At 43.8% G+C, this 23,435-nt stretch overlaps 1 protein-coding gene across 4 annotated transcripts in view; it reads left to right on the forward strand.

Annotated features, from left to right (window-relative positions):
* Window positions 1-23,435, forward strand: part of FBLN2 (fibulin 2) — a 101,800-nt gene that overhangs the window by 64,055 nt on the left and 14,310 nt on the right. For all 4 annotated transcript variants that reach the window (XM_071812998.1, XM_065845488.2, XM_065845486.2 and 1 more), the window contains exons 3-9: window positions 2,052-2,163; window positions 7,112-7,241; window positions 10,945-11,131; window positions 12,367-12,573; window positions 14,942-15,058; window positions 15,505-15,606; window positions 21,376-21,510. In XM_071812998.1, coding sequence (XP_071669099.1) covers window positions 2,052-2,163; window positions 7,112-7,241; window positions 10,945-11,131; window positions 12,367-12,573; window positions 14,942-15,058; window positions 15,505-15,606; window positions 21,376-21,510 — 990 coding nt within the window. The remainder of the gene's footprint in view (window positions 1-2,051; window positions 2,164-7,111; window positions 7,242-10,944; window positions 11,132-12,366; window positions 12,574-14,941; window positions 15,059-15,504; window positions 15,607-21,375; window positions 21,511-23,435) is intronic.

The raw sequence follows: 23,435 nt of genomic DNA on the forward strand, positions 1-23,435 counted from the left end.
TTGTAGTGTTTGTGTAAGTGCCAATGTTTTCTAACATTGAAGATCACACTACACTTCACTTAAACTGCTTACCCTTGATATCTACTGACTACTTAACTCTCCAAGGCGCTTTATAAAGTTCTAGTATTGCTTGAAACATAGAATAACTGCTGTAAAAACTGCTAGCATGGGCTGTCTTTGTCTCTTCTGCATTGTGCATCGTGGGTACCCAGATGTTTTGAGTTGTAGCTGTTTCTAAAAATGTCTCGCTCAAGCGTTACAGTTTTGCAAAGAAAAATTATTTGGCTTGATACCATATACCAAACACAGACAAAAGAAAGGGTTGTGTTAACTTTTTCACTGTTGGAGAAGCTGCCGTCTCAATAGAGCTGGGATGACGGCAGAACCTCGCATCAGCCACAGTGCCATTCCCTGACAGATCCAGGACGTTCAGGGCCAGTCCAGCAGTGACTGCCTTCCAAATATTGAGTTGTGTTGAGTTTTGCACCTTCAGCAGTGCCGTTCTGCTGCAACAGCATTTCTCCTAAAATCCCTGTAGAGAAAGATGTTCGTCACGCTCCTGCTGTAAACAGAACTGATTCAGGAGGGATTTATCTAAAAAGTGGCTGGGGGATCTTGAAAATCCATTGTTCTGCAGCGTTGGGTTGCTGGGTGTTGGTCAGGGAGTGGTACCCAAGGAGATACCCAAGGTCCATTGCCCGCACACATCTCCTACAACTCTGTTTGGAGTGGGTTTGTCTTGTTTCTTCTTAATGGTAACACCAAACCATGCCAGAGACTGGCCCAGAAGATGAATAAAATGCACAGTGTTCCTTATATCCATAGAAATGGTTTTGAAAGGAACTGGAGCACTTCTGATGAGCCAATGGAGCAGGTGCCGCTCCAGCTTCTCAGCCCAGGGCCGTGGACTCTTGTGGAAAACGAGGAGCCCTGTGGTCTGATAGACCATCTTGATTCTGTGTATTGACATGAATATCAGTACTGCGAAATCACAGCTCCCAAGCAGTTGTAATGCACCTCATGTTGCTCTAACATACATCTCTTAATCACTTCCTTACCTGGTATCTGTGTAACTGTTCCCAAAGCCGACAGCTCCTGCTGTGGCCCCGTTAGCCAGTCCGCTCATTAGTAGAGCCCATCCATGGCTTGAGCAGGTGCAGGAGGGACGTTCCCAAATGTCTCTGCTCAGCCTGATGTGACCCAAGTCTGTTGTATACTGTCTATGTAGCGTATTGCAAATTTCACTGTCACTTGAAAATTTACATCTTAGTGCCCGTGTGTTACGTAAGCTCATTAGCAGAGTCAGAGTTACGTTTCTCAAACCTTTTTTGTTACGATTTTCAGCTAGCTGAACCATCAGGTTCAGCCATAGGACACTGCAGGTATACATACCCCAGGCAATTCTGACGAGTGAAATCTCTCCATTGGTCTTAGGAAAACAATTTCTTAATGCTACGTATGCCAAACCTACTAAAAACACCCTTGCAAAATGCTAAGACCTTTAAGGGACTGTGACAAGAAATGTGTTTCAGTTTGTTGTTATTCATCAGTGAAGCTTCTTATTTATAATTTGGTGTAAGAGAGCTGCTGCCACCTGTGTGTGCCATAGGCCAAGCTTGTGTACACTCGCTGTGCTGTGTTTTGTTTGTTGTGAGCTTTATTTGGACACCTTCATGCTGCCCAGCTGGTGGTAGCAGAGGCACTGTAATGACTTATTAAACTTGCATTAAGTGGCCAAGCATGATTTTTCTGGTTTTTGTTCAGAGATGTCAAAGGTGGAGTTGTCTTCAAAGCAGTTATGTCTTTTATTGTATTTAAAACTCTGATTTGCTTTTGCTGTTCCTCCCTGAAAGACATTATTAGCTGTCAAGATACTGCAGGTATTAGTTGCCTCTTTCTTTTGCATGTAACTGAATGAAACGTGGAAAGGAAAAAAGAAAAAAAATGAAGAAAAAGCTGAACTGTTGTTATTTTAAAGATCTTCTCAATTAAGAGAACAGAGCTAAAGCCAGCCTTCCATACAAAACATTCTGGGTGTGTGTTTTCTACAGGTTCCACAAAGGAATTGATTGAGAGCTGCTGTGGAGCTGGACAACAGTGGGCTATAGACAACGGGGAGTGCACAGAAATCCCTGTAAGTGGAATGGATGGTGATATTTGCAGGTACGTAAGGCAAAACCAAGCATTTTAACTTAACATAGAGAGCAGCCCTTTAGAAGAAATAAAATGATTGCACAATTTGTGGGATGTTCAGGACACTGGGAACCATTTCATTCATTGTATGAATTATTGGTAGACTGGCAATATGTCTTGACAAATTTGAAAGAAGGATTTCCCCCTCCCTTTCTCCAAAGTCTGATCTAAACAAAAGCCTTTTAAGGTTTCTTTTCCTCTCCCATGTGGGCAGAGCGCAAATTTTTGTTTTCCAGTTTTATGTGCATCTGTGGAGTAGCAGATAAATAGAAAGGCAGAGTAGCTAAATGTGTTTGTCTTCCACTTGGCAAGTGCTAAATGCAGTGATTATCTGTCTCGTTAAACGATGTGTTTATTTTCTGATATGAATGGCTGTGGGTTCTGATGCCTGTGTCAGCGGCATCTGGGCTGAGTGAGGGTGCCAGGTCCAAACCGCACAGCAAGAGAAGAACGGGCGCAGGGTGACAGGGACAAGGACGCTCCCTGCCATTCATCCCCCCCAGTCTGAAACAGGCTATAGGGAGGGATGAAGGCAAAGCTCTCTGGTGCTACATAAGATAGATGGATTTCTCTAAGAGTAATCCCAGCATTTTCAGCATTAAAAAACTTTGCCATCATGAGTTTTATCAAAGGTAGTGTCATTGCACCATTAATAAAATAAAATCCCCGCCTATTGGGATCTAGCATGACATAACTGACATGTACCAACTGTCTGTGAAGTAAAGGCAGATTAAAAAATTCCAGCCTTGGCCTAAGTAGGTGCAAATCCAGTATGTTAATGAGTTGCACCTGCACATCTGAGGCTGGGTTTAGATGAAAAAGCCAGATCCTAAATGTTTCAGTCCCTGTGAATCTGTTGGGATTTGGAAGCAAAAGACATCAGGAGTTCAGCTGGTTTCCTTTCAAAATTTCAGTTGTGTCCCTGTTTTAAAGATTTAAAACCACCTGTAAATATTCCACATAAATAAGATGTTTCATGTAAAAAAAGCATTCGAACCCAAACCTCGAAAGCGCAGACAAAACTATACTGCTGGCACTGGAGCTGTGCCCGTGTGCCGGGCTGGTCACCGCGCCGGGTCCAACACCGTCCTGCACCGTCACCGTCTGGCGTGCACGCACCCACCAACGCCACTCAGGATCTAAAGGGTTCAAAAAGTAGAAGATAGATACTAATTGTAAAAATTAGTTACTGTTCTGCCAGGATAGTTGTCTATACATCTTGGGTTTTACAAGCGACCACAAGTGCATTCAGGGATTGATTTTTCCAGCTGAAGCAAACGAGTGATGCCTCCCCCATGTCTGCTGAGGCCGAGGTTGTTTCTATAGAGATTGCACGTTGAGGTGTCTGGTGTTTCCAAATGCCATTTTGGGGTTTTCAAATGGCAAAAACGTAAATGTTAAAGCTGTCTTGATGTCTCTGGACATTTTATATTAGTGCACCAACGCATTGTACCTTTGTGTAATGACCAACACCACTAATGGCAGGATGGGAACTCCATTGATGAGATGGTCAAGGTCAGGATGAGCATTAGAAATGCCCAGGGGAGGGTTTGCGCAGAGCTTGGCTGCAGACAGACAGTGGTGAGTGATGTGTGAAACGTAATGTCCCCTCTTGGAGCAGATGTAAGGTCTGGGACATGATGATGCTTTTTTGGTCTGCCCAAGGGTTATATGCAAAACCCCACCACAGTTCAGTATAAATTTTCCCATTTCTCCAACTATCATAAATGTCATACAGCGAAACAAGTTGTGCTTATCTGAAGTCTCTTTTAAGTGTGATTTCTTTGTTCCCTTTGATGGTACAGACACAACGGTTTGGTTAAGAATCAATAGCAGGTTACCTAGAAATGACTGCTGCAACAGAGGAGTCTGCTGCAGCTGGGCCACCTAAAAGAGATTGTGTGTAGTAACTACACAAATGAACTTTCAATAAAGCAAGTTACAGAAAAGCCTTGGACAGTCAATTGATAGATGCAAAAATACTCCCAGACCTTGTGCCACCGGCTGTGTCAGGAATAGGATGTTAGGCTAGATGAAATCTCATCTGACCCAGTGTGGTAGTTCTTATCTCCTAATTGGAATATTTTTATCATAGCAGAGCAATGTTTATCTGGTGGCATTGACATCAGCTGTGCCAGTGTGAATCCGGCTTTCTGCTGACACTGTGTCCCCATTAGACTCACATCAGTTTGATCACATTGACGTCATTTCACTGATCTTAACCTGTTAACTCTCTCCGTAAAGCAAAAATGTTCTGAATCTTCTTCAAACCGACAGCTCATCTGCTCTCCTAAGAGTACGTTTGTGAAGAAGAAACAAAAGAATGTGGTTAATGCTGTTCCCAATTCATTTGCTGCTAATAGAGTAGCTGAAGCTGAGCTGTGCTGATACACTTGAAGAAATACTAAAATAAAAAATGGCCAGAGATACTCCAGTGCTCCAGATAATGCTGTTTCTACTATGTATTTCATACACCAAAGGGATTTCTCTCAGCTAAATGTCACATTTCGGAAGAAGATGAATCTATGGAGATTTCAGTGTTTTAATACAGTAAACATTTTGCACATATAAAAATGCTTCTAGCAGCATTTTGCCATTTCTACAAATGATAATGACTTCCAGATAGTGTGTGTTTTTTTTTTTTTTAATTAAAGTTTGGATGTCTTATGTAAGCAGCAACAGTTAAGTTACTGGCACTTGAATCTATCTGGGTAATAACTATTCATTGCTCAAAAAATTCTCCAGGTGGCAATTATACTGGATTAGAAAACTGACTTCCTAGAAAGTGAAGCACATGGAGGTGGTAAATCCCCTTCCTGTAATCACACTCAAACCACTGCTTCCTGCTTACCCCTCTCCTGTGCTATCCAGCATGATAATATTGATGTAAATCTGACACAACAGGCCATTGGTATCAGGAAAGTGGCCAAGTGGCTGTTGCCAGCTGTGTTCTACTGGAAAAAGAGACATCCCTTTCCTTTTTTTATTTTTTTATTTTTTAATGGAAGCATTAGGATGAAAGCTGTGAACTGGAAATACATTTTCTCAGAAAAATAAAAGGTTTTGTTTCCTGGGACAACTGTATTTTCTTGCAGTAATAACAGCATCTGACTGATAAAAGTTGTTTGCTTGCAAATAATTCAGTTGGAGGAGAATTGCTTTGCTGTGGGGCACTGGCTGTTAGGATGCATCAACCTCCCGCTCATCGTTGCCGGGCACCCCGTGACAACACGTCAGCAAAACGTAGTGAGACATCAAGGTTATTCTTGGAAGCATAAAAACTGTGCTTAATTCCTTCATGCCACCAAATCTGTCCTGAACAGAAATTCATCCTTACTCAGAACATAATGTATGATTTCTTCTGAGTTCTAACGTGTTAATCCATGTCACAAATGCCCGGTCTACAGGTCATAACTCCCACAGGAGAATTCCTGTGGCCGCAGGTCCCAGCACTCCCCCTGCCCCGTCACGGGCCCGTCCCTGTCCCAGGACTCCCAGTAAAACAAGTAAAATGGAACAGGGTGATGAGTAAAGCCAAACAGACAACCTGATTCTGTCTGCCCTTTTGTATATGAATGGAAGAGGTAGACACCCCTTTGAAAGGGCAGGGGGGAAATCTAATATAGACTTGAAAATAGTAGGGAGGAGTATTTTATTATTTCAATAAACATCCATTAAATTTCATTTAGAAATTTGCCATTTAGGTTTTTAACCTGTTTCATTTCAATCTCTAGTGAATCTTGTTGAAATGTTCAATCTGAAGAGCTTTATATAGGAAATGTTTGTACACAATGCGCAAGTCCCCCATAACCTTCTCATTGATAACTGGAGTCAGAGGAAAGCTGAAGTTCTGGGTTACGGTCTGTGGGGCTATAGAGTGTGTGAGGGTTTTGTGATATGCTGCTCTCCTCATCTCCTGTCCAGAGCTTCAGTCCTCTGCTTGGTGAAGAAATAAATGTTTCCCTTTTCCTGCTTGTCAGAGAACAAGGTTTCCATCCTGGTGGACAGCAGGATGACCATGAGCCAGCACTGGGCCCTTGTGGCCAGGAAGGCCAATGGTACCTGGGGTGGATTAGAAGGGGGTGGTCAGTAGGTCAGAGAGGTTCTCCTGCCCCTCTACTCTGCCCTGGTGAGACCACACCTGGAATATTGTGTCCAGTTGTGGCCCCTCAGTTCCAGAAGGACAGGGAACTGCTGGAGAGAGTCCAGCGCAGCCACCAAGATGCTGAAGGGAGTGGAGCATCTCCTGTGTGAGGAAAGGCTGAGGGAGCTGGGGCTCTGGATCTGGAGAAGAGGAGACTGAGGGGTGACTCATTCATGGGGATCAATGTGGAAAGGGTGAGTGTCAGGAGGATGGAGCCAGGTTCTTCTTGGTGACAACCAGTGACAGGACAAGGGGTAATGGGTTCAAACTGGAACACAGGAGGTTCCACTTAAATATGAGAAGAAACTTCATCACGGTGAGGGTGCCAGAGCCTGGCCCAGGCTGCCCAGGGAGGTTGTGGAGTCTCCTTCTCTGCAGACACTCAAACCCGCCTGGACACCTTCCTGTGGAACCTCAGCTGGGTGTTCCTGCTCTGGCGGGGGGATTGCACTGGATGAGCTTTCCAGGTCCCTTCCAACCCCTGACATTCTGGGATTCTGTGATTTTCTGAAACCTTCTGAAGACTTCTGAGAAGCAAAACATGGTGAAGAGGGACTATTTCACAAATATAGACGAGCTGTAAGGGATAGTGCTGGCCAGGCTTTCAGAGACGGTGACCTGAAACCAAGACTTCTCGAGCAATTATCAGTGCATGTTCTGTATTACACTAATGTTGGCACCCCTGCCAAAGAGAGATCAAATCTGCGGGCTGCGTTGTGAAGCCAGCAGCTCGGGGGGTTTGCTGTGTGTGTGACCGCTGTCTGGCTCTTGCAGGGTGGCACAGAAGCAGTGCTGCGTGTCGGCCGTGCGGGAGAACAGCTGCCTGGCCGGCGTGGTGGCTGCCAAGGAGGGCGACGTATGCGGGCCGGACGAGAGCGATCCCTGCGGGGGCTCAGCCTATAAGGTAAAGTGCTCTGATGCTTCTGTAGGTTTTGTTACGAATATGAGTGCTCTCCTTTCCTGCGTTTAGCAGTAATTTCTTTATGCGTTATTATGGAGCACAGAAAATCAGAGTTGTGGGAATGTGGCAGGGAAATTACACTGCGCTTAAGGTTTCAATTGCCTGGTGATGCAGCCCCTTTTAAAACTTCACAGTAATGTTGTTTTGAATTATTTCCGTCTCCATTTTTAAGATGTAACTTACTGTATTACTTCTACCTCCTCACTTTGGAAATAGCTGAAAAGACCATTTAGGTTTTTATATCTATGTTGTGAAAGAATTTACAAAATGATAGGGTAAAACTTAGTTTAAGATATAATGTGAAACCCATTACTGAAGAGTTTTCTTGGCTACGGTGTTGAATTGCAGCCTCATTTCTCAGTTAAACAAAAGGATGGACGAGAGGAGCAAGCATTGTAGATGGTGATGGAAGCATTTGTTCATAAATAAAGGCAGACTGCTAACAAATGGTTCAAATCACAAATCACGAGCCACAGCCTCAGCTTGTATAAATGAGATATGCTTTATGAGAATCAGTGGAGCCAAACCAATTTAAACCAGTTTGAAGATTCAGCATCTTGCTTGCTCGCTTGTCTTGTTCATACCAGAAGGGTGCATTCCAGAATTCATTTCCCTCTGATGATAATTTACATAGCTATATCTAAGCTTAAGTGCAGCTTCCGTTGTCTCAGCAAGAACCTGATTAGTTCTGTGTGTTCTTATACATTGGTGACGCTTGCAGATAATTGTTCACTGGAAAAGCAGAATACATGGACATCTACTGTGGAGTTTAAAGTTTAATTAGCTATGACAGTTTGTCGTTTTCAGAACTATTAATTACATAGGTCTGGAGTCTGCTGTTAGAATCAAAAGAGAATTTATGCATTTGTGAGCAGACTGATATTTCTGAAGCGTGACAGAATTATTATTCTTACGTTTCCACCGTGGGTCTTTTGCACGCCAGTGGAAGCATGAGCCATAGGGTAAGTCTTTTGTCTGGAATGTGGAAAGATAAGTTTGTTGCCCTGAACACTTTGCAAGACGTTTACACCCTCCTGCCAGAAGCCGGGGTGGTTTGCTTCCAGGTGACAAACGTGTAGGTCTTCACACATCTTAGATCATGCTTAGGTCTTTTGCAGGCATTTTATTGTAGATGTGGCTCTTTACTTTTGCTTTGAGATAGATGCAGCAGTGCCAGCTCTTCAGCTCCAGGTATTCAGCCTGTCCTCAATACAGCTTAATCTTAGGCTGATTCTGCCTGTTATTTAAGACAACAAGCACAAGCTTAGGGACTTGTTGCTAGAGGATGGAGATGCCAGCGTGGTAAATCCAATTATTCTGGGGTTCCAGGAAAGATATTTTGGAGAAGAACATAGAAAGCTGTGAAGCAAACAGTGGTTCTCAAGGCAATCAGCCTCAGTGCAAAAATGGCCATATTTGTTATTAAATCAGTTGTAAAATTCTGGTGAAGTTCGAAAGGTAGGTAATAGAACATCAAGACGTTCAAGGTTTTGCATGTTAGAAGGAATTTTTTGACAAACAAGTTTTTCCACTGGAAAATGAGACACTTGTATTAATCTGGAAAATATGTGAACCCAAAAGTGTGTGACTGATTTAATACCCTCCATAATGCCTGCACATGGGATAAATTGTGAATTAAAACCGTGATTGAAAAAAGCCATATTATTTATTATGCAAGGCAAATATTCCAGTATTTTTACAGCACTTCAGTTAGAACCTGTAACTTCTTTTATTTGCATGTTGAAGCTGAAAAAAATGGACCAAAACTAGAAATATTTACAGGAAGTAGAATTCTCAGTTAATTACATTTTGAATTTGGGAATTCTGGATTTGAGGAGGATGAAAACAGGGTTTTTCTCTTTTCAAGCATGACCGCAATAAATTATAGTTAGGTGATTTTTTTAAATTCTTCTTTCGAAAAGGTGATTTAGCCCCTTTAGTATAAAAAATAATTCAGCATCTTCAGGACCTGTACTGTAAATTTTTCACAGGCATACGTTTGGGCACATACAGGCAACTCTTTATGGCTGTGCACATTCACAGATGTGAATAACACCTCCTGTTTATGGTGTCTGGGGACTTTTCAGGTTAGAAAGCAGGGACAGAAGGCATGAGCTGTGGTCATAGGTACTGGGTTGAACGTGCAACGGGTACGTATAGTGCACGAAATGCCCAAGAAACGCTAAAGCTCCAGTGTTTGCGTGTTGAAGGGTTTCTGCAGATGGAGCTGTGTGGACAGGTTTCCATGTCTTCCCGGTGCAGACAGACTCTGGTTTGATGTTGGTGCCAGTCTAGGGTTGCAAATCATGAAATGTGACTCCTTCCCATTTCCATCTGTATCCAGCCCATCCAGCGCTGCTTCTCCTCGGTCAGAGATCTCTCCCCTGGGAAGTGGGAGCTCAGTTCAGTTTTCTTCTGTTCCATCCTTGGACTCTCTGTTGACATAGCTAACTGGTGCCAGTTGGAATTATGACCTTCATTTTATGTGTCTGACGCCTTTTCATTTAAATCCATATGGGCATCTTCACAAATGGCCCCGTATGTCTCTTACAACTCCCTTCTCAGCTTCCTTGCTGAATTAGATATCCACTGTGCAGACACAGTATGGACTTCTTGAATTTGGTATCATGCATGTGATGTATTTTTGTGGTCCAACTGTGCGGTAGGTTTGTGTGTGACGGAGTAAAGCACAGCACAGGTTCTGTCTGCCACCTGCAACAGAGGACACTGCAAGAGAGACCCCAGTACGGGGGTGCCCACAGCATCAAGCTGTCAGGGAAGCTGCTGCTTAAATGGGAGAGGAGAGGGGAAAGGGGAAAGGGGAGGAGAGGGAAAGGGGAGGAGAGGGGAAGGGAAGGGAGGAGAGGAGGAGAGGGAGAGGAAATACATTGTAAAATATACCCTGGCCTTGCTCTGACCACAGTCTGAGCTGGGCTCTATCCAGGACAGTCTGGTACTTAAAGGTCACAGTGGATGTGTAGGGTAGTGGTGCATCAAGGAAAGAGTCTTTACTGATGGAGAACAGGTGCTGCTGATCCTCATGTCCATGCAAGATATTTTCAGGTCCTTTCACATCACTTCAACAACGAACCATGTTTTTGAGATCTAATGTGAAGAGCTATAGCATTATTTTGTTGACAATGTACTGTACACAGAGCAATGGCTGTGTGTAAGAGCTATGAAGAGGTGACGTGAGGCACCATTGTAGTTGAGCCATTTGTGCAGGGATGGCAAAACCAAGCACAAGGAAAGCTTTGATGTTTGCAACTGTCCGCGCCCTAAATGCTTTTCCAAATGCTCCACTGCTGCTTTTCCAAATGCTCCGCTGCTAAATTTGAGAAGAAACTTCTTCTCAGTGAGGGTGACGGAGCACTGGACCAGGCTGCCCAGGGAGGTTGTGGAGTCTCTTTCCCTGGAGACATTCAAAACCCACCTGGACTTGTTCCTGTGTGACCTCACCTAGGTGTTCCTGCTCTGGCAGGGGGATTGGCATAGATGGTCTTCTGAGGTCCCTTCCAATCCCAAACATACTGTGATACTGTGGTACTGTAAAGAAAGTGCAGATCGGTTCCAGGTGTGTGTGTGGGCTCATCCCTGAAGGGGTTGGTGTGAAATCTTTGTCACTGACAGTCTCCTCCTGTTGCAGCAATGCTGCGATTGTTGTCACCTGGGCCTGCGACTGAGGAGCGAGGGGAAAACCTGCGAGTCCAACGTCAACCTGGGCTACCCCTGCAGCCACGTGATGCTGTCCTGCTGTGAAGGGGGAGACCACTTCATCCATCCCGAAATAAAACGGCATCCTGAACCTTTGCCTACAGTGACGCCTGAGAAGGGTAAGTGTCCATTTGTGATACGAACAGATTGCAGATAAGGTCTCTGGCTCCCACGGTTGTATGGGGAGGTGTTGGAAGGAGTAATGTTTGAAGAGTACAGTTGCCTTCTCCCTCAGATCGAGTAAAGTTTTCCTTGCTCTTAAAACAGTTTTGAAAAAGAAAAAAGTATGTAGATATTTCTCATCCTCAAAATAAGCCTTCAGTCATTTGGAACTCATTTTTTTTTCCCTCTGAGTCACATAGTGCAGAGACCTGCCACTGACTCTTGGTAAAAAGCAAAGATGAAGCTGGTCGTCGTCTTTGAGCAGAAGCAATCCTGAAAAGTTCTGCGTAAAGCAAATCATGACTTTTTTCCAGATAAAGTAGTCCCATAGATCATGATACCAATGAAACCTGGGAATAGAGATGGCAAAGGGAACATGACAAGTCTGGAGCTTGGACATCCGTGCTCCCCCAGCCCAAGGACAGGCTCCCTCCAGCATCACTCTGGAGCCGCCTGTCACACAGGGGTCCCATGGTGACCTCCTGCCTATACTCCAGGGTTCAGTTTTTGTCCATTCCCCAGATGTCTATTTTCTCTCACCAACAAATGTAGGGGTTTATTTTGACCTAGCTGAGACCTCACTGGGTAAGGAAGTTTGTATGGACATGTTTGAGAAAAGCTGACTGAGAAACTCGCTGTATGATTCATTTTAGTATTGCAGAAAGTCCTCTCAGGCTTGGTCAGGAGATGACAGGGGTGGTGCCTTTGCCAGTGTCTAAGGTGGGACAGCCGTGTCACTGCTCGCTGTGTCCCAGGGTGTTTGTAATGCAAACTACAGAAGTAGCAAATAAATGAATAGTGGTGTTGAAGAGAGTTTCCAAACCAACTGGATAACTTTTTCTCCTGAAATTAAAAATTCAAGGTGGTTCTTCAGTGAGGCCAATTCAGATGGGGCTTCAGTGTGGTACGTTAGTTCAAAGAACAATAGCAGTGGCATTAGTGTCACAGCTCCCAGGATCACCTTCTGTGGCAGTGGATGTAAATGTAAAATGTCTGTCCCTCCAGCCTTACAGAAGGAGGTAGACCTTCCGCACAATGGTCTTATCTTCAGGATGGGTTCCTCTTGTCCTTCGTGTAACTCTTTTGGGTAACTTTGGCTGTATCTGGAGTTTGTGTGAGCAAAAGCTCCATACTGTACAGTCCTAATGCCAAAACACCTGTTAGAGAACCAGCAAGCGTTGTCCTCTTGTAGTTTCAGAGACAGAAGATCACAACGAAGCTTTGTCCATCAGTAATGAAGCTGAACTGTCAAATAACCTTCCCGGAGACGACCTGGATGAATGTCTGCTCTATGGTGGGGAACTCTGTCAGCATTTGTGCATCAACACCGTGGGGTCCTACAAGTGTTCGTGTTTTCCAGAATTCACTTTGCAGGAGGATGGAACTAGCTGCTCTCCAGGTGAGAAAATGGGCAGTAAACACCATGAATCAGGGTGTCTTTGTGCCACCTGCATTGATCTACCAAGCTTTTATTTAGTTTCTCTGTAGTTTCTGCGAGGTTTTTTATATGTTTTGATGCATGGACATTTTCCATAGAAGTTGGACAGGTTAATAATGTAAAGACAAACAACCATTTAGGAAACTTAATTATGCTTAATTTTCTTGTATTGGTGCCATGAGATCAGGGTGGTATTGAATATGTTCAAATAAAGACTGTTTTCACTTTTCAGAAGAGGATTTGTAAAGGTTGTTAATGAAATACCGTTTCTTCTTAGAGTCGTTTGTACTTCACAGTTTGCTTTCCTTTAGCTGAACTTTACTCAGTTCAGACAGGCAGCATTGCTTCCTGAACTTTGATTTTTATCTAAAATCATTAACATCTTTCAGTGATACAAAAACCTAAATAAATCTAGTGTGGTGGGAAGTCTTGAAAAGCAAGTCTATTGTGGTGTAATTGTTTTGATGTCTGGAGTTCTCCAATGGCAAGATTCCAAATCAGATATCCCGAAAAGTTGAAACCTTATATTACTTACAAGTGCTCTCAGTTATTTAACAAGCAAAATAAGTGTTGCCATCCAGTGACCAAATTCCTTAGGTTTCACGTACTTTCTGCCCAAGCCAAACAATGAGCATTCATTATGTCGCTCTTCTCAACATGATGTTACAGCACTTACATCCATAATGTGTTTGACAGTGTTTCTGTGGCAGCTGTCTGCTCCATTGTTTTTATTAAAATTCTGGAGAAGGAGCCTAATCCAGAAGAGGTAAAGAAAACAGTTCTTGTTTTAGGACTGAAAGACGTGGCTTGGTCGTTCACCTGGACCATGTGTGTGTTTGCTTTGCTTTGCTTCTCCCACAACCCGAAGTGCAGATTTGGGTGCAGTGGGTGTTCCGGGCAGCTCTGCCAGGGCGTGCACAGGGGTTTACTGAGCTCAGCAGGGGATTGTGGCAAGAGTCGGGGCCTGCGAGACGTCTGGAACAAAGAGCACAGCAAGGACGGATCGCTACCCACAATCTGGAGTGCTGGGTCCTGTGAGAGGCAAGAGAGGTGGCACCTCACGTGCCACCCGTGGCTGACACCGTGCCCTCTGCCAGGCCATGCCAAACATCAGCCTCTTATTTCTCATTTTTCCCCTGTGTACATGCACATCTCTGTCGTGGTCTCCACATGGAGACCCACACCAGACAGTTTTACATCTCGTACTATTGGTAATTTTTAGTCTTGCAATTAGCTATAATGTGTTTGTATCTTTTCCTGTCCCAGTACATTTCCTGCTCTTTGCTGGATTGTGAATGTTTTTGTATTTAACTTTTGTGTTTTAAAATGTGTCCCACTTCTTCATGAGGCTTGGGCAAGGTGATGTTCGTGCAATGGCTCTGTGGGTCAAGGAGAAAGCACATACATTGATGAAACTTCAAAAACTGCTTCTCACTTCTCTGCTTTCTCTCTGTGGAAATCATTCAGGCTATGCCACAAGCAGGTGACTTGTATTTGCTTCTGTGTCATAGTCCATTGTACATCTGTGATTTTATTTTTTTCCCCAAATGAAATCCCTGTTTTTCCATACCCCAGACCTTTACTGCATTCACACGTAGTCATTTAATGTTTTCAGTGTTTGGTGGCTCACGCTTTGCTCCAGGTGACACTTGAAATCAAATCAGTGGGAATGGGACACATCCATCTTAAGGAAGAATTTAGCCTTATGGATTTAGGCTTCTCTTTTGATGCTGTTGGTAAACTGGATTAATCTTATTGATCTAACAGAGCTGCTTTATATTTTTTAACTGTTCTGATACCTTTAACATTACTGTTTGTTGAAAATCTTAATGACAGAGAGCAGCTGTCATGTTTTCCACTTGGCTGTGTAAAAGCCATTCCAGAGTATCCCGTGCTTGTAGAGGTGAGCGTCTGCTTTTCGTCTAGGTTCAAATAGGATGTACAGAATAGGTTTAAACACTTTTTTTGGGTCCACCTTTTTTTTTTTCATCATACACCGAAGGAAAGGCAGCCAATTTATAATATGGCAGCATTTAAAAGAATAAAAGTAACACTTTCTGGTTGAGTCGTTAGGTGTCGCAATATTTGACTCTACAGAAGCTCCCTCATCTGTATCCATGGGGTCTGTGAGTGTCGCCATTAGCACACAGCACACTTGTTCATATCAAGCAGGTGGCAACTTCCAGACCTCCATTCAGGGACAGTTGTCTGGGTCACCAAAACGTTTCCTCCTACAAAGCATCATGGAGTGGGATGAGGGACACTTGCCGTGGGTGTCTGCTGGAGATGACGCTGTCCCTGACCCGTCTCTGCATCCCTTGCCTTACAGATCCTGACAGGGCACAGGTGACAAGGCTGGAAGCAGAAGCCACCGTCCCTCCGCCAGCCTCTCCTTCTCAGCCTGTTCTCATCGTGTCCTTACAAGAAGAGCTTGATAAGTGTAAAGGTATGTTGGAGGTGCAAACTGCAGATGAGTGAGGAATGTTTAGAGAGCTGGAATAAAATTTCACCCATCCCTTCACCAGTCTGATTTCAGTGCACATCCTTATTTTGTTACCTCTGGCATAAGGCTGAGCAATTGTCAAGGGAAAGCTGAGGAAGCAATGTGAGGCTCTGCTCTGATTCCGGGGTTAGTGCACAGCTGCTATTTAGTTTAGGATAAGCAGTGCAGCTGTGCAGCAAAATGTGAACAATACAGGGAAGAGTGGCACAGGTGTGTTTCTGTTTAATTGGAGGGTTGTAAGTAGTGATTAGGGCTGCCCGAACAAATTGTTTACAAACTGCATTCCCCATTTTCTAAACTGGAATTGCATTTAAATGACCTGGAGGTTTGTATCTTCAGCTGATCTGTGTTGTGAATGCTGATGTATTTTGCAATTTTGCTTTGTTTAGATAATGGACCCTGCAAGCACATCTGCAGCGTTGTGGAAGGAAACGTCGTGTGCTCTTGTTTGTCTGGATACACGATCATGGCTGACAGGACTTCTTGTGAAGGTAAGGGATTGGGGTTCACCACAGAGACATGGTTATAGCGCTTTTATATCTCATACCCCGAGGTGTTTCTCTAAGGGTTCCTTATTTTCAGCATTGTGAATTGCAAGGGGCAGCACAGAGAACATTTGGCAGAGCAACTGCCAAATGCGCCGGTTGCACCAGGGGAGGTTTAGATTGGGTATTTTTATTTATTTATTTATTCTTTTCTTCCTGGAAGGGGTAGTAAGGCACCCCAACAGGCTGCCCAGGGCAGTGGTTGAGTCACCATCCCTGCAGGCATCTGGAAGATGTGTAGATGAGGTTCTTAGGAATGTGGGTTAGTGTCAGAGTTAGGTTCATGGTTGGACTTTATGATCTTGTGGGTGTCTTCCAACCAAAATGACTCTGTGATTCTGTGATTCTAGGAAATCTGCTTCACAGGTAACTCCTGGGGGACTTCAGGTGAAGGCAGGCCTGGATTTGTGCTCTTTTCCTCTGACATTCGGGGGTGTTTTTCAGCCCTCTTGGTTTCCCATCCCACTAGGGTTCCTCCCCAGTGTCTGTCTACACAGCTATGGACACGCAGCCTTTCTTCTGAGAAGGGCAGCAGCTGGCAGGACGTGGGCACATTTCCTGGCCTGAGGAACCCTCTCAGAGCGACAGCTCTGCCCTGTCACCTCTTTGGTTTGTTTTATTCCTGCTTGCCTTGAAGACCTGAATTCAATGAGGCTTCACCACTATGATGAATGTGCCATTGCAGGCCGGGCCACCTCCGTGGGATTCAGTCGATGTTGAAGCACCATGATGAGCAGTGAATGCCAAAGCTGCGTTGTGATTGTTCACATCGTATACATTTTAAATGGACATGTTTATGATACGTTTGCCCAGGAAAGGTTCGGGGGTTAGAAGCAATGCCCTGTGATGTACCTTAATTATAAATCTATAAGTGTGGGAACACTAACAGCCAATAGTGAAATTCAGTAGAAGCTTCTGATGCTCAGAATTGCTCACAAGTGATCCACGTCCCTCTTAATTTCAGATCTTATTGAGTAACGAATAATTTTCATGAAATTCCAGATAGTCTGTGAAGAAAATGGGAATTTGATATCACCAGATCAAACATTCACTGTGCGTTGCTTACTCAAGTGTGGTGGAAGCTAATTTGATTAATTCATGTCAGAATCAAAAGGGGCATTCTAAGGCAGTTGTTTTCCTACAGGAGGTGAAAAAAGTAGTGGGTTTAAATTGTAGAGAGGCATGTTTATAATCTATATTAAAGTAAGTGGTTGATGGTAAGGGTGGTGGTGCACTGAAACAGCTTTCCTGCAGAGTCTGCCTTGCCTCTGTGTGACCACCTGGTTTTAAGAATGGCTCTTTCTGAAATGACAAAAGCGTAGGGGTGCAAGCAAGGACTAGATAATCTCAGAGAGTTTATTCCAGCGCTGTTTTCAGTGTAACACTGTATGCATTATAGCACCGTGCTGATGTGGGAGCTCCAACACACTTCATTCAGACATCTCCAGTGTGAAAGAAGCGTTGTTTCATTTCAGAAATGGTTCTGAGGGAATTCTGTGTTTTGCTTTTGGTTGCAACATGTCGATGCAGATTTGGATGAGTGCCTCACAGGTGCTCATGCTTGTTCCAGAGGACAATTATGTGCGAACACACTGGGATCATTCAGCTGTGTCAACCACAGAGTGATCTGTGCAGAGGGCTTTATATTCTGCAGGCACAGGGAATGTGTTGGTAAGATGATCGGTCTAAGCTGTTCACCACAGCAGCATCATTCTTCATGCTCGGCAATGCATTTAAACCATTTGTGCTAAAAGGCTCTCTGGCCATCCTTGCATATGACATTTCAATATGAGTTAGTAAAAACACATGTGCAGCATTTGCTCAGCCACTTACCATCAGGAGTTGTATGCTATTTGGCTTTTTCCCTAGCAGTACATTCTCAGGATACATATAACTTTGTGCAAAAGTCATAAAAGTTCCTAGGTATGATGACCACAGCGGTGCTGCTGACTGTTAAACTGAGCTAAGAAAACACAGCAGTTGATCTCTGTGGACAGTGTCAGTACCGCTCCATCCCCAGACATCATGAAACAACAAAACTTCATAAATACAGCTCAAGAATTCCACGTAAGTCCGGGCAGTGGAAAAAATCCCTTCTGAAGTGATGGAATTTTAAAATTCAGATTAGTCCGTTGTTGATTCTGGCACAGACTTCTTATGTAAAAGTCAAAGATGCATCATAATTCTGCTGTATCATCCCTGCTATTTAAGTTCATCTAAGAAACCAGTCTGTTTTTACAAGTGTATTTATGAGGATTTAATTTGCTTCAGACAGCCAAGGCCTGAGCTTATGAAATAGTTTCTATTTGAGGTGCTTTCCTAGAGGCTTGTTTAGGAGTGTTGTGTGCTGACACGTGATAAAACAGAGACCTGGATTGCTCTGGTCGTTTGTGAAAGCAGCAGCACCTGTGACTGTAATGTCACGTGTGAACACAGGCGCCTTCTTCCACCCCTGTGCTCTCCCTGCATTTAGAACATTGTTCTTCTGACCATCACAGCTTAGGCAGTGTTCTTTCAAAGCTCTATGATCTCATCTTATTAATGAGCATCCTGAGAGAATGAACAGGAAATTTATTCAGTGTCATAGTTCAGAGCAGAAATGTGATTTACTGTCTTCTTGGGTTTTCCTTAAATTGTCGAAATAGGATTTTAGTATTATTTATTTGTTCTGAAATTGGAGATTCTGCTAAGCATGGGAAACTAATACAATTATTTACTGTAAATTAAATGGCTTGGAGAGCAGCACTGGAAGGAGAGCTGCCTTTACAGAGGAGATAGCAGGTTGTGAGAAGGCGATACTCACAGTTGGCCCGTCTGGTGTGTCTGGGCTTTCCTGAGCCTGCTGCAGGTCCCCGCTTTCTGCTCCCGAAAATCTCACTCCTTAATCCCCTGATGTTCCTCCTGGACTCTGCGGTAGGGATAGATCTACCCTTTTCTATGTTTCCCAGGGGCATTCTGAAATGAAATTAATGTGTGTTTGTCAGCACCTTTGGCAGAAGGTGCTATACAAGATGCCAAGTGCTTCCTTTTATTCACTTTCTTCCTCTCCTGTCCTCTACCCCGTGACTTTATAATGGAGTTTTATTGTGGCTGGTATAAGATAAACCTCAGGCATCGCTCATTTGTAAAGCTAAAAGATCCTCTTCTCCTTCAGTAAATAACAAACCTCTGTATTTCTCTAATGCAAGTCAGGTTTTTACAGGTATCCTTGTAAATAATCTAGAAAACTCTGAAGCTTCTCTTTCTTTTGGAGTAGATAGACCCTGAGTGCTCCCTGCTCATGCACAGCTCTGCTCTGTGTGTGGAGCCTGCACAATATTTGCTGTATTTACCGTTTTTCCTCCTTCTCTAGTGGAAGAGGGAAGCCACGAGCACACAGGGGTTTCTGTTTTGTTGAACTGGCCCATTGCAGCTGTATTAGTCCCAGGTTTCCCTTTTCTAGCCTAACTGCTTTTGTGCCTTGTCCTGAACCATCTCAAACACGATGCGGAAAGCTTTGGTCATTTGTTTGCAAATTATTGCTGGTTTAGTGATGCTACTCCGTGCATATTTTAGGGACAGGAGTAAGAAGACTGTAATCCCAGGTACACTGGAGCAGATATCCTGAATTCCTGAAAGCCAGCCATGCACAGTGGAGAGTCACCAGCCGTTTCAATAGCTTGTACATGCCAGCTTTGTGTAACTTAGTGAACAGATATTAAAATGTCTTAAGCTTGAAAAATCCATGTTCTCCAGAGACAGGAGCTGGGGGTTTTACCGCGGATTGCTTTTCCTGGTGGCGTTCAGGCAAAGCCATCACCACCACCCACGTGCATGCACTGCTTTGCTACTCCCACCTACATTTTCCCTCCTGCCAGCGTGAGCAGTAAGTGGTTGTTTTATTGCCGAATCATAGGGACTGTTTGTGAGTGCAGGATGGGTGGCTGCAAAATAACAACGGCCCTAAATAAAACAGATGTATTCCAGAAACCAAACAGAGATGAAGTAATTCGAAGAGAGTAGATTTCTCAAAAATTAACTATATCACTTGTTTGCAACTGAATTATTTTCCCTCTTATTCCTGTTTTTTTATAACGATAATCTTGCCCTACCTCACAGTCTCAGTTCTGTTGGCTGAACGCTGCAGCTGGTCCAGCCTTGGGAATTAACTTTGTTTCAGGCTGAACCCATAACTCATATTTTTCCTGGTGCTCTGTCAAGCATCTTGCTGACTTGTTGAGTTGGTTTCCAGTCCTGAGGAGAGGGGTTGTGGGTGCTCTTGGTTTTATGAATAATCAACAGGGAGGAAAATTGAGAGCAAGATTGCACTGTTTAATAAAATTTACCCCAGCACAAACCGAAAGCGAAAATTCTGCAGGTAATCCTCCCGTTCCCTTGATTTTCATTCCCTCAAATCTGTTCTGGCCAGTTCCACTTGTTTTCTGAAGTACTTAGAAATTTGAAAATAGAGTCAAAAAATGCCGACAAAACATTAAATTATGTTAGGTCTTTTTTTTCTCCATGAAACCTTAACCTTCTTGTTACCTGTTTACACCTGCTTATTGGGTGGAATCCCTCCTACATTATTTGGAGCGTATTTCAGACAAAAGTGCCTTCCTCCCAGTGGCTCCTTCGACATCTTGCTGAGCTGATTTAAGTTCATATGATGCCATGTACCGCTGACAATTTGTTTATATGGGAAAGCTCTTTGTGGTTTGCAAGAGGAGATAAACTCAGGTCCATGAGGGGAAGCAATGTATCTGCTGCTGTACTTATCTGGGAATGAGGTTCTATAGCCCAAATGAAAATCTGATTTGAACAATACTTGCTGTATTGTGTAGTATGAGAACAGCTTCATGTGCAGAGGAGCTGGATGATTGGTAGTCGTTATGGTCACATTTGGCTTTCGTTAGCTCTAAAAATACTTCTTGGCTTTATATAGAACTGTGAGTGTGTAAGATTTTGTGGAGAATGGCAAGAAAGTTTCTGTTCCAATCTCTGCCCTTACTGTTGCCTGTATTTGCTCTTTGTGGTATTCCTAGCTTTCATTATTAAAATAAGCAAAACCTGAATTTGAGATTATTTCATTCAAGCCTATCAAAACGTAAAATTTTAAAGGTGGGGTATATTCCTTTACAAATGTTGTCCTGCATTCCGCAATCCGCTAGTTAAGTGGGGTTTTTTTTTGAAAGAACCTTTCTGCACCTCCACCTGCTGAAACCAGATCTCTTTAAAGATTTAAGTACAAATTTAGGAGCTTGGTTGAGCTGCAGGATTCCTCTGGGCACATTTTCCTGCGTATCCAGTTCTGCCGACACGTTCCCTGGATGATGAGGGTGTTGGGTGGCCCCAGTTCCACACCAGCAGGACCAAGAGCTGCTAACGAGCAAGGGGCATTAATCACATTCTCATTCACTTGTCCAGGAGGTTTCTGTCCAGTGAAACAGAAGCTGGTTCTCAGTCCTCTGCCCACCCTGTGTTTAATCAGTTCTGTCCACCCCTTGTCCACAGTGCCTGCACCAAGGAAATCTCCCTGTGATTTGGGTCTTGAGTTACTCTGTGTTAACAACAGATCTGGAATTAAAAGAACCTTCATCAGAGCACTGTAGCGAAGTATATTGACTATCTTTTGGAAGAAATGGTTTCCCTTGAGCTCTTGACTCCTTCCCAAAGAGCAGGAAGAGGCAGATCACTTGATAAATCTGGGGCACTGAACTGTTTAACCATTTCTTGTAGATGTGAACGAATGCGTAACAGATACGCACAGCTGCCAGCGGGGAGAGCACTGCGTCAACACCGTGGGGTCCTTCAGGTGTCTGCAGGAGCTGAGCTGTCAGCCCGGTTATGAACTCAAGGATGGAGAATGCGTTGGTAAGACAAGTGTTTTTCAGCTGATGCAATTGCTGTCAGGGGAGGGGAGGGGAGGGGAGGGGAGGGGAGGGGAGGGGAGGGGAGGGGAGGGGAGGGGAGGGGAGGGGAGGGGAGGGGAGGAGAGGAGAGGAGAGGAGAGGAGAGGAGAGGAGAGGAGAGGAGAGGAGAGGAGAGGAGAGGAGAGGAGAGGAGAGGAGAGGAGAGGAGAGGAGAGGAGAGGAGAGGAGAGGAGAGGAGAGGAGAGGAGAGGAGAGGAGAGGAGAGGAGAGGAGAGGAGAGGAGAGGAGAGGAGAGGGCTTGCAAAGTATTTTATTGCTGCTGGTTTGTGATATCAGGGTCGTAACTGAAAAAAAGCAGATCATCATGGAAATTTTTGGCTTCATGGCCCCTTCTGTACATTCACTTATTGGAAATAGTTGCCAGCGATAACTATAAATTATTTGGAAAATGTATGAAACCTTCTGAATTAGTATCTACCCTGGGTTAAAGGGGTGAGAGAGACCTCACTGATGGAGAATTCCTGTTATGCTCCTCTGCCTAGCTCTGCTTTTCTCCTGGGGCTCGCTCAGTCCATCCTTCCTGTGTTTAGGAGGTCTGTCTGCATTTATTTACATCTGGAATGGCCATGGGGTTAAGCAGTTATTTATTCTTCATTGCCCCCACTCTCGGTCTGTCTGAGGTCCAATGGAGAAGGCGAGCTCGGCCGTCACAGCGCTGCCCAAGTCGCTCTGCAGCACAGCAGTGTGCAAGGGACACGTGTCCTGCATTCCAGGGCAGAACTCGCTGCCATTTACTCCTATATTTTTACACACATAGTTTCCTGACAGCTGGAGTAAGAGATGCCTAAGGAAGGAACTTAGCTCTTGATATATAACGTAAGGTTATAGAATAGAAATGATCGGAAATCTCACTTTATACACAGCTGTCGAAAGTAAATCTTGGTTTACTCGAAGAGGCTGTTCGTGAACATCTTGTTCTGTTGTCTGATTTTATAGCATTTCCACCATTTATTGCTGATCTAAATTTCTTTCTAGTCTTAAAGTTAGATAATAACAGATTATAAAATTTACAAACTGTTGTAAAGTAGCCTTTAAGTTAATGGCTTATAAGAAAGACTAAAATTTCAGAACTGCTCTGTGTAAAATGCCGACAGATAACCGGTGAATTTGCAGAGGTTTACAAAATACACAATTCCACATTTTTCTTTGTCTCAGTCTATGAATATGGTACAAAGAGTTATGAATGCAGTATCTTCTGGGAGATTAGTGAAGTTCCCTTGTGACATTAGCATTTAATTGTGGAGTTAGAATAGAAGTGCCAACCGTTCTCCTCCCACCCACCCACAGGAGTGGGGACTCCTCAGCTCTGGAGATTCCCCTGTTTGTCTTTATCTTTTAGTTAAGATGTTAATCTCAGGGAGTGTTCTCAGGAACCAGTGTGCGTCACAGCAGTATTTGAAAATAGTTTTAGTAACTGAATTTTAAACATATTTAGAGCTGAAGTCTGTTCCTAGGTGGGGTTTCTTCATCTGGAAAATGGAAACAATGCCACTTTACCAGCTGATGAGTCGCTCAACATATGGATCAGTCGAGTGTAAACTGATAAATTTGAGCCTTGCAGGACGTGTTTTCAGTGTGCCTAGAAAGCAAGCATCAAGTTGGTCAATGTAATTTGAAAACAAGTTCATATACATAATAAAAAATGAGAAAGCTGTGTTGAGCTCTGGCTGCAGAGTAAGGAAAAAAAGCAACATTTGTTACCGATGTTACTACCCCTCATTCAGACTTTTTTCAGAATAGTTTTCAGAGTTGAATAAATGTTTGTTCTGTGTATGTAAGTGCATATGTGCCCATGTACACAGTGAGATCCCGGCCCTCTTAATATGAGGAGCCCTGTTAATATTAAATTCAGTGCAGGTCAGTTTC

The sequence above is a fragment of the Patagioenas fasciata genome, chromosome 10 (assembly GCF_037038585.1).
Source record: "Patagioenas fasciata isolate bPatFas1 chromosome 10, bPatFas1.hap1, whole genome shotgun sequence".
Lineage (NCBI taxonomy): Eukaryota > Metazoa > Chordata > Aves > Columbiformes > Columbidae > Patagioenas > Patagioenas fasciata.